At 51.7% G+C, this 11,008-nt stretch overlaps 1 protein-coding gene across 4 annotated transcripts; it reads right to left on the reverse strand.

The window, feature by feature from the left end:
• Positions 1-1,066: 1,066 nt before the first annotated feature.
• Positions 1,067-7,000, reverse strand: LOC116873793 (C-C chemokine receptor type 1-like). 4 transcript variants are annotated; one of them, XM_032867841.1, is made up of 3 exons: positions 6,687-7,000; positions 6,096-6,188; positions 1,067-3,165 (listed from the first exon to the last, which is right to left on the reverse strand). In XM_032867841.1, exon 3 carries the CDS (start codon positions 3,098-3,100, stop codon positions 2,045-2,047), a length of 1,056 nt encoding a protein of 351 aa, XP_032723732.1. In that variant the 5' UTR covers positions 3,101-3,165; positions 6,096-6,188; positions 6,687-7,000; the 3' UTR covers positions 1,067-2,044. The 4 variants fall into 4 exon arrangements, 3 of the variants coding, with proteins under 3 accessions (XP_032723732.1, XP_032723733.1, XP_032723731.1); XM_032867842.1 differs by lacking the exon at positions 6,096-6,188 and having other exon boundaries at positions 6,687-6,999; XM_032867840.1 differs by lacking the exon at positions 6,687-7,000 and having other exon boundaries at positions 6,096-6,401.
• Positions 7,001-11,008: the final 4,008 nt, after the last annotated feature.

The following is an 11,008-nucleotide window of genomic DNA, read 5'->3' on the forward strand; positions in this document are numbered from 1 at the left end:
TCGTTAGGACCGTTTTGTGGCTCAAACATTGTTTCTTGATGCCGTCTTATCTGACCAAAGTGGCAGACAAATGTTTTTTTAATTCCATTATGCCTTCTCCTCTCCATGCTGCAGAGACTAACTGGCAGGTTTACAAGTGGAAAACTGATTTCCCCGTTGACTCCCAAAGTCTGGATCTGTCCCCATTTTCTGGGTGGAAACATAAGCCCAGGGCAGTGTGACCGTCTCCTTCCCAGATAAAAACTATCCAGACCTTCATGATACCGGCCTCTTTACACAAAGAAAGCACGCCTACATAGTAGGTCCCTGCATGATGGGGAGGGTGGCTGGATAAAAGCACAATTTCAGGGTCCAAAAAGAGAGCAGCCAGCCCAGTGATGTCACTGTGCTGTAAGATGGGACACCCACTCCCTCAGGGTACTTTCTGACTGATGAATTCCTTCATCCCCTTTGCTGCCCAGCGCCATGGACTCCACCACAGTCCCACTCACCCTGGCGGGTGTCTCCAGGTGTCCCTGTACCTGTGTGCCTCCCATGGCTCAGAGAACTCAGAGAAGTCGACACTCGTCACTGCTAGATTGAACTGACTTGTGCAAACAATAATGGGGAAATGGGTGGCATAAATTAGGGTGTAGCCCTGCTGTGGAACACAGTGCAGCCTTCAGAAAAAGTGCTTTAATATGATTTATTCACCTGGGAAAGTGACCCCAGCATACTGCTACTTAAGAACAAAAAACAGCAAGAGTACAGTTGAAGTCTGTCTTTGTCATCATCGTAAATACACACAGGAGATAGCAAACACCAAACTAACAGAGAATACATAGAAAAGGGCATAGTTGTTGTCTTTGGGTAGTGAGAATTGGGCGTTTTGGGTGTTTTCTTTTCCCCCTTTGAGTTTTTAGGCTGTTTTGTTGTTGTTGTTGTTATTTGGAAAATGATTTTTAAAGAAATACACGTCCTAGGGAAAAGGGAAGAAAGAAGTGATGACCAGGAGGTCTCTGGTGAGAGATCAGGTGTTAAGGACATGGAGGGGAAATATGTTTCTTTGAGTTAAGGGTCCTCTCAACCTTCCACGTGAGGGTGAGTCCCCACCTCACCCCCTTCCCTCTCAGCCTCAGACACTGTCAGCTTGCACACCAGGTCATTTTTTCCTGCGGATGGGTCCAGGGTAACAGCCGGAGCCCAGATTGGTAAAACCAGAAGGCTTGCATGGGGAAGCGGAGGAGGGAAATCGACCCTCTCTCCTTCTGCCCGATATTAGTTTCTGCAATAAAGCCAGCAGAATGTACTCCTGCCTCATCCAATTTACAAGGAAGGGAGATTCTGGAAAATATTCAGAAAGAAGAAACTGGTAAATGGAAATAATGACTCCCTCCCCTCTGTGTCTATTTCAAGAAGTCAAATGTATTGTGCACGTGGTCTGTGTCTAGACCATGGCCTGGATTGTTTGGTTTTTGCAAATGTAACGATTCTGGCCAAGAGCTTTCTCCATTCCACTGCCGAGGGCTGTTCCCCAATCCTATTTCCCACTAGGGCTCGAGATGTTCCATCATAGAGTCCTCTGTTCCTCGGGGTTTCTAAGAGCCTGAAACCTGCAGGGGGCATGGGGTGGGGGTAGATGAGGGTGGGGAGGAGGCTGCTGGCTCCTGCAATGCTCAGATTGGAGTCAGCAGGAAATCCCCACTTCCAAGTTCACTGGTGGTGGGGGCAGGGGCAGGGGCCCGAGATGCTCAGTGGCACTGTTTACAAATGTTAATGCTCACAAATCATGAAATCCCATTTGGGCCCAAGCTCTTCCCTGGAACCCTCTGTTCCAGTCCTCTGGAATGTCCCATTTCACTCATTCACTTCCTTTCTACCAGGGAGGAGTTCTTGGAGATGGCTCAGTCATCCCAGAAGTGATTTAGTCTAGACTGCTTTTAAACTCACCCCCACACGGCTGCAATTCCACACTGTGCCAGGTGTCCCAGCCTGCCTTGGCTTGGGTCAGCGTGCCTGGCAGGTCACCTTTGCTGGGTCCCAGATCAGCCTCCAGGGGCCCGAGTCAGAACCCAGCGGAGAGTTCCTGCTCTGCGGTGGAGGGCGTCACAGAGCTGGCCCTCTCGAGTCTGTCCGTGGAGAGGAAGGGGAGCCTTTTAACCAAGCTCATGGATAGCAGCTGGCGCAGGTACCTGCGGAACCGCTCCCCGACGAAGGCGTAGATCACGGGGTTGACACAGCAGTGCGTGTAGGCGATCACCTCCGTCACCTGGATGGCCAAATCGAGCTGTTTGCTCTGCCTGCACTCATCGGCGAAAAGGCTGTCTTGGAAAGCAGAGACCAATATGGCCAGGTTGTAGGGGGTCCAGAAGAGAAAGAAGACCACCATGATGACAAAGATCAGACGGACGGCTTTGGCCTTCTTCTCATTGGGTCGTTTGAGCAGAATCCGTATGATCTCGGTATAGCAGATGATCATGACCAACAGGGGCAAAACCAGACCCAACATGTTCAGTTTCAGAGCCTGGAACTGTTTCCAGGCTTTGAGGGTTTCATGAGGGAAGTGGAGGCTGCAGGTGGTGTGGGAGAACTCCCACTGGATCTTGGAGAAGTAGAAGCCTGGGACGGAGGCCAAGAGGGCCAGGGCCCACGCGCCACCGCTGGTGATGAGACCAAAGATGACGGTCCGAACCTGCAGGGCAAACACGGCGTGGACGATGGCCAGGTACCTGTCCACGGTCAGCAGGATGATGAAAAAGATCTCACTGTACAAGCCCGTGTAATAAAACCCCGAGAGCAACTTACAGGTGCCATCACTGAAGTTCCAGTCATCCTTCAGCTTGTAGTCGATCCAGAAGGGCAGCGTGAAGAGGAAGAGCAGGTCAGAAATGGCCAGGTTGAGGAGGTAGATGCTGGTCATGCTCTTGAGCCTCTTGTGCTGCATGAGGACCAGCAGCACCAGGATGTTGCCGACCAGGCCGATGATGAACACCAGGGAGTACAAGGGGGGCAGCAGCTGGGCTCCAAAGGCCCTCACCTCTCCCTTCTGGCATGGGGTTATGCCCTCATAGTCATATTCTGTCGTCATGTCATAGTTCTTTGTGGGGGCCGAGGTTTCCATCGTGGATTTTTGCACGAGTCAAGGAAGATGATTTCTGTGGTTACTTGGCCAGGAAATGCGGTGGACTGCGGACAACAAAGACGAGGCGGTGATTACAGGTTTTCACCCACCTGACAACTGTTTACTGAGTACCGACTATGTACCAGGCCCCGGGACTCGACCTTGAGCAAGGTGGGATCCAGGTCCTCTCTGCCCTTGTGGACCCTGTGGTCTAACAGAGGGTGTAGGCAGTAAACAAATGGGCCCATCAGTCATTAATTCAATTACTTTGGCACTAAGTGTCGTGAAGGAAAAGGCTACCAGCTGCACAGCACAGACAGAGGGAGATCCCGCCACGCTGCCCCGAACCAGTGCTATCCATGGCCTTGGCATTGAACTTAGTGCTAGATAACTCCTCCCACCCCGACCAGAGGGGGTTCTGCTATCATTCCCTGGTTTAGAGGTGATGATGCGAGAGTCAGAAGTGGTAAGGACACGTATCTAGGAGAATGAGAGCTGAAGTTGTTCTTGCATGCATTCCTGAAGCCACGTGCATCCTTGTGTCCAATCACGGAGCAATGATTTTGCACTGTGGGGTCTCTGGAAGGAAGCTGAGAGTCCCAGACTTGCAAATGGGACTTCATGGCTGAGGGGGCTAGAAAGGTTCTCAGCCAGGGATTATGTAGCATGGTGGGGGCACATGAAAGTGTGTAGGGTTATTATTTTATTTTATTTATTTTATTTCTTGGTTGCCACTGTGACTAGGGGATGCTACCATCTGGTCATTCAGTAGGCAGGGCCAAGGATGTTCTCTAAAGCAAAAATTATCGTATCCCAAAGGCCCATAGTGCTGTCATAGTGAAATTCTAGAAGGCCAGCCCCATCCTTTAGTATAAGAGGACCCTGAGGACACCAAAGCAGGTCAGCTTGGCTCACGTCATACAGCCTTGATGGGGCCCACGTGGATCTACAGGTCACTCAGTAGACCTCCCGTGAGGGCCGTGAGGAGGATTCAGAGGACTGTATAGTCTGGGAGGAGTGGGGCAACCTCATGAGAAGAAGAGTTGGGGGTGGGCAGGGGAAGAGCTCAGAACAGCCTCGAGCCATGAGACATCATGCGATGACCGGTAGCTGGAGTTCTGCTGAGATACGCTCTGAGATATTTTTACCCAGGGTTGGCTTGAAACAAAGAAAAACAAAAGAACCACTAGAGAGCTTGACTTCATGGGACTTTCCCAGCCCCCGATTTTCAGCATTTGTTTTCCATCCTTTCCACTTACGACAGAAACCTCCCTGAAGGGAGCATGGGCTTTCGTAGAACCTACCAGTGTGTGACTTTGGATGAGTTAATCTACCTCTCTGAACCTCAGTTCCTCATCTGTATAGGTGGGGCTGAAACGAGCACCTCAGTTCCTCATCTGTAACGTGAGAAAGTCACACCTTGCAGGACTACTGTAGTGTGTGAGAAAAGCTACCCCCTAGTACTTACCGGGCCCTCAGCAAATCTTGGGGTTCCTCCTTCCCTGCACTGATCCCTCTCTGGGGCCAGTCCCCAGCTCCAGTCCTGTTCTGGCTGATGTACCCTGCTCCCCAAGTTCCCCCACCCGTTCTCTCTGTAGTTAATCTGGAAAATGAATTCTCAAGAGTGATGAACCAGGACAGTTCCTTCCATGCGAACTGCCCTTTGAAATTTTCAGTAGGTTCCCACCAGTCTGAAAAGTAGCCAGTTCCTACATCATAATTCCCACCCTGAATCTGGGGTCTCTAGCACTCTTCCTTCTAAATTGCTTAATGAATGTTTTCTTCCTACAAAATTGGAAAATGGCCATTGGAAAATGAGGCACATGGGGTTGGGGTTGGGGGGGTGACAGTGTCATACACCCTGGCTGGGGGACTGTCATTTCCAGTCAAATCCCCCCCTTATGGCCAACTCCTCCAGCTCTGGACTTTCCTCTACCCAACCAGCCCTACTTCTGGAGAAACCCAGGCTGACTGTGCAAGCTGTGTGAACGATTTCTGATTTCCCGTCCGAATAAGGACAGGTCGGCTTTGCGGACAGCATTTTTGGGTGGGCTGGCAGGTTTTCAGCAGAAGTTCCAAGCAGCTTGGAAGCCCAAGGAACAACTGGTGCAAGACTGAGCCCAGGAGCCCAGTTTCTGGGGAATTTTGGCAAAGGTGAAGGCAAACGGAGTCAGCATGGCTCATGCCATTTGAGCAGAGAATTGCTTACACCAGTCCCCTCCCCCGTACACTTCTAACTGCAATAACTATTTTGCCAACTTGCCAGGCACCACACAACAACTCTGGGAGAGAGATGGCCTGGCATGGGGCTATGGAGGGAGGCAGAAGGACCCTGTTGCCATCCAGCCCCGCTGGAGTCTGCTGCAAAGTCCGCCCCAAGGCCATTGCTCAGCAGACAGCTGGAGCCCTCGACGCCACCTGGGACCTTGCAAGGGCAGCATCCTCTAGCCTGGGAATTGGTGAAGGCCTTGAGCAGAGAAAGGGCAGTCTGCAGGGATAAGACACCCAAAAGGGTGGTGTGCAGGGGCTGGCTTATCCTGGTTCATAAAAAACCAATCGTGTGCTTATCTCCCCAGCTTAACATTCAGGGGCTCTATAACTTGAAATCAACCATAGTGAGGATATTTACACCATAGAAATCCACAAACACTAGAAATCAGCCCCCCCCCCCCGAAAGCCACTTGTTAAACATTTACCGGTCCTTCACTCCCCACAGTCTGCATAGTCTAGAGCTGTCCTGCTAGTCAGATTGGGGACTGAAGTGCCAGTAAGTGGTACACAGCCTGACGAAAACCTATGCAAACTTCCGAGTTTCTAACTCTGAAAATCTGGGCCACTCCAGAGTTTATGGAGGAAAAGTTGAAATAGATACCTCCAAGTAGCCCCCATGCCCCTCTCTCCTCAGAGAAAATTCTGACCCGCCTCTTTGTTAGTAGAGCAGAATGGATGCATCCCAAGAGGACATCTCCCTGCCTTCGGGAGGGTAAAATCCTACCTCCTCGAAAGACAAACCAGCAGTCCTGATTGTAAGGCTCCTTGGGTCTAAGTCTTCTCAAGAAACTGGTCCAGTATCAAATCATCCTCGCATCTGCAACGTTTTTTTCTAATTAGTATTTCCCTTTCGCTACAATTTCTTCATACACCGTGTTTGGTTTTTGTTTACACAGACCAGTTTGGCAAGTGATTTCCTCTTGAATGGTTTTTCAGAGATCCTCTTGTTCTTAACTGACTTTAGAAAGGCAGATTTTCTCAATCAGTCACCAAAAACCCATCATTCAGGAAAGCTTTCCTTTTTTAGCAAAAAACAAAAACAAAAACAAAAAAAAACACAACCATTTTACATCTGAGCACCCCATCTTATAAATTCACCCCTTGTGAGTATTGCTATACAATTAATTGCCTTATAGGTGCATTGATGGTCTACTTAGGCGTTTGCTTGACCCTCGAAGAACTCCTCACCTTTGAGGAGGCAGGTAAAGAATGTCCTGCAACACGAGGACCCCAGTCCCACCTGGCTGCATGCATGACAGCAAACCAGATTGACCTCATGGTCACTGAGGAGACAGAACAGACAAGTGCCACTTACTCTGGTCCCTAGGGGTTTTGTCCACGAAGTCTTTATTTCTGGAGCTTTTAGAATCTTTATGAATTCAAGGTTCAGCGTCCTTACACAGCAGGAAGTCTTCTGTTTCCTGTGTGATGACTGAGGACTCCAGGGTTCACAGTCTTTCAGAATGACAAGAAGGGGATAGAGTTCTTCTTTTTGTATCTGGTTGGGTGTCCGTGAGTGGCCACGACACCTGCCAGTGGCTGTTCCTTGATGCTGGGTTTGCTCGAAGGATTGTCTCTGCTCACAGAGATCGTGAGAGTGATTGAAAGCACAGAAAAAGGATTGTGCTTCTCCCTCGGGAGCTCTGCCTTAAGGGGACTGGGCTGGGTGGGGTTGGGTGGAGTTGAGAGGGGGAGAGGTGGTATGAGGTGTTCTGGGAATTTGTGAAGCAATTGAAGGCTGAGATTATGCGTGTGTGTTGAGGGTTGTGGGAGGGCGGGGTGCGGACGTCTTGTGGTCAGTGAGGAGCCTTTTTTTTCTTAAAGCTTGCAAATGGAAGGGTTTAAACCAGAAGTCTGGGTCCTGTTCCTCAAAATGAGAGGGCTGATAGCCCAAGAGAAGTGGCATTTTTCTCTTTGGCGCCCCCCCTAGGTCCTTCACCTCTGACCATTTGCTGTCCCTCTCTGCACCCCATTCATTGTGGGACCAAACCCCACTGAATAGTTTCACCTCAAGGAACCCCCAGCCTGGAGTGAGCCCAGGTCTCTAGGTTGGGTTTTGGCCTTTCCTTTCTGATTCCAGGTTCCTGTTGTGTGTGATGATCCAACCAGAGGCCAGGGCCAAATCCCAGCTTGGTCCTGGAGACAAGGGCAGGTAAGGATGCCTTGATAAGTCTTGGCTCCCGCTCTATCGAATGAGAAGGCTGAACACTTTGGCTCGTAGCGGGATGCCCCAGGTCAGCTTGTAGGTAAAGGGTGTCCCAGAGCACCTGGCCCAAGAGAAAATGTCTGATGGAAGATGCCTCTTGTGAATTTCCCCGAGGCGGCCAACACCTGCTCTGCCACTGAGCTTGCAGCCCGCTGGGGTTTTGCTCCTTTTCCGTAACACAGGACTCCGCTAGGCCTTCTTCACAGATTGTGCAAAGCACCAGTTCAGAAAGGGATGCCTGTGTGCTTTGGAAATGTCGCTTGTCCCCTCAAGGCTGTTTCCTGATCCGTAAAATGAAGACTTTAGACAAGGTCTTCAAAGGAACATTCCATGAGTCTCCTGGGATCGGGTCTCCCCTCTTCAGCAGCCTGTCCACAGAGAGATGGGGGAAGAGGGAGGCCAAAGGTGACCAGATGGACCAAGAGGGAGACGGGCCCAAGAACTTGCTGCCTTTGTGCGGAGAGCAGGGCATGAGGGGCGCGCTCTGATGAGCCTGGCAAACCAGACCTGCATCTCATCCTGGGTCCACCTCTTGGTAACTTTGAGTGTATTATTTATGCTTTTGACGGTCTCTTTCCTCTTCTGTAAAACAAAGTTAATGATGCCGACTTTCTAGAGGATTAGATGAAGATGGAGACATGCCTGTGAATGAATGGTTTGGTGGAGTGCCTGAGACGTGTTCGATGCCTGTCTTAATTTGGGGTTCCCGGTTAGGTGCAAAGCCTGGAGTGGAATGCAGACACAAGTAGTGTATTTTCAGAGGATCCTAGGGAGCACTGCAGGGGAGGGGAAAGCGGGCCAGGGAAGGGAATGTGATGATGAGGGTAGCACTGTAGAAGGCAAGTGGCACCCTGGCCTTAGGGGTAGCTCAGGGAGCCCCCAAGAGTCACCCCTACTGTGGGACCAGAGGTGAGGAGACCAGGCATGTATCTATTAAATCTCTACCTGCCCATCGCTGGCAGAGGACTCCTTCTCATTGGCTTGTGTCACTGAATATCATTCCCAGGAGATTCTCCACCAGGGCACAGGGCTGGTCCTTTAGGTACTGGCCATCGCCCTAGACATAGCGGGGACAGGTAGAAGTATCAGTAAGGTGCACACCCCAAGATTCTGACCTTGACTTCGCCTAGGTATCTGACTCCTTCATTTGGCACCCCCTTCATTTGTGTCAACCCCTGACCTAGCCTGCTGACCCTCTCCTTTCATCTCACACACTTCCATTGTGTGGGATTTTGACATCGGATGTTGACCCCGCCATTTCTGCTGCTCCTATCCTGTCTCAACCTCAACATCCCAGAAATCTCATGCTCTGTTTAATCAAGACAGGGCAAGGCCAGGCTCATGGACTGCGTGGAGCCTGATTCTCATGGAGGCTCACTCTTCAGGTTCAAGTGGTACACCTGTAGCTAAATTTCCAAGAGGGACTGGCAGTGCCAGGACCATGGAGCTCTGTCTGCTGCCCAATGTGTCATCTTCTCTCCCCTAAGTTCTGCTTGTTTCTCTACTGTGCTGTGTCACGTCCCAATGTCATCGAGGGTGTTGGCCACACCCATGACCCTTCTCCTCCCGCCTGGATCGTGCAAGATGCCACCTCCTCTCTTGAAGCCTTCCCACGCTGCAGCAAGAAGTCCATCCGGGAGGGGCAGACGCTGGAGCTCTGAGAGTTTTCTGGGGGAGTGGTGGAGGTCCCTTTGTTTACACCTGATGACATATGTTGGATACTTTTGACAATAAATAGCAAGGCAGTCCACTCGAAATAGTTCAAAATAAAAATGAAAAAAAGACTAAAAACTGTTCTTGTCTCACGAACTTAGATCTTAGCTAATAATCTCTAACATTCCCTTGTAATAATTCTTGATGATTTCACAATCCACACATGTCTGCAGCCTGACACCCTCACGCTTAGGGGCTTAACATCGCGCTGACACTGTGGCGTGAATCTGTGGGGCATGGGTGTCCCCGTGTGGCAGTGGGTACTGGTGTTCGACGGGGGGGTGTCCTAGTTTTCCACATGGCCTCCCGTCCTCCGGCTGGCTACACCAGCTTCCTTGCCTGGTGGTGGTGGTGATGGGTGGGGGTGGGGGGTCCTCAGACATAAGCAGAGACTGAAGAGTGTCTTCAGGCATAGCATCAGAAGTCACCGATGTCCCCTCAGCTGCATCCTGTCAGTCACAGCAAGTCACAGAGCCCAGCCACAACCAAGGAGTCGGGGGATGGAAGGAATGTTTCAGCTGGAGCCATCGAGTACACTGTAGAAGGCCATGTGCCCCAAGACAGGGGGGACCTGGAAGCCCTATTTTATCCTCCCCCAAAGTGCAGGTGTCCTCCAGCTCTGGGGCCAATGGGTTCCTTGAACTCCTCCCCTCCTCGGCCGTGTCTTCCACATTCCCCAGCCGCTCACTCCCGTGATCCTAACTCCTGGCTCTCCCCATCATACCATCTGCGGCCTTCATACCTCGGTCCCCAGCACCCCAGCCTCTGACCCCACTCCCTCCTTTCCTCCCTCCTGCACCGGTGGTTCTTGGATCCCAGTGGGTTGTCAGCTTTCCACAGACCATCTGCCTCCTCCTGCCTTTGCTGTCCATCATTGTAGTCCCTCCCTGACCTACACCCTCCCTCCCTTCCTGGGCTCCTTTCGGACCTTGTGGGGTCCGCCCAGCAACATCCAGTCCCGGGCAGAACCAGCGCCACACGCATACCCACGAATTTGAGCGTGGCCAGAGGGAACCCTGCAGGCATCCCGCCCGGGATGGTTCGAAAGGAATGGTGGCCCCACCGGAGGGCCCACGGTCACCCATGGGCAGTGTGATGACTCTGTCTATCTTTCTGACGCGCTCAGACCAGCTCTCTGGCCCGGCCCGGAGAGGGCTGCTAGCGACACCTCCAGGCATCGTGATGTCTACCAGAAGACAGGGCTGCCTCTTCCTTTCATCAGTTTAGAAGAAAAAGGAAGTTCCAGGGAGTTCTTTGAGAAAACAGCCCCTGGAGAGGTCGCTTCTCTCCAGTGAGCCCAGGGCAGGGCCTGGGTGACAGTCATCGGAGGGAGAGCCCCTCCTCCCCATTCTTCTGTCACAGGGCAATGCTCAGCAGGAAACAGAAACTGGAGGGCAGGGTTTGAAAGCTTAGAACCAACCGACAAGGGGAAGGATGAGCCCATGATCCTCATCTAGTCTCCTTCCTCTCCCCCTCCTGCCCACCAGACTCCCTAGTCTCCGGGGTGGTCGAGAGCTCCCCAGAGCCTAGCCGCTAAGCCTGTAGACGCAGCCCACCAGACCACGGCAGGTGGCAGGGGTAAGCGCCGGCAAGGACTGAGTAGTAACTCACTGTCAGGAGGCAGGGGTCTGTGAAGAAGGCGATCAAAACCTCTCGTGCCTCGGATCGAAGCTGCAGACCGTGAGGCGTATGCACCTGCCGCCTATCTCTTCTGAAAG

The sequence above is a fragment of the Lontra canadensis genome, unplaced genomic scaffold (genome assembly GCF_010015895.1).
Source record: "Lontra canadensis isolate GAN:19392208 unplaced genomic scaffold, GSC_riverotter_1.0 scaffold35, whole genome shotgun sequence".
Taxonomy (NCBI): Eukaryota; Metazoa; Chordata; class Mammalia; order Carnivora; family Mustelidae; genus Lontra; species Lontra canadensis.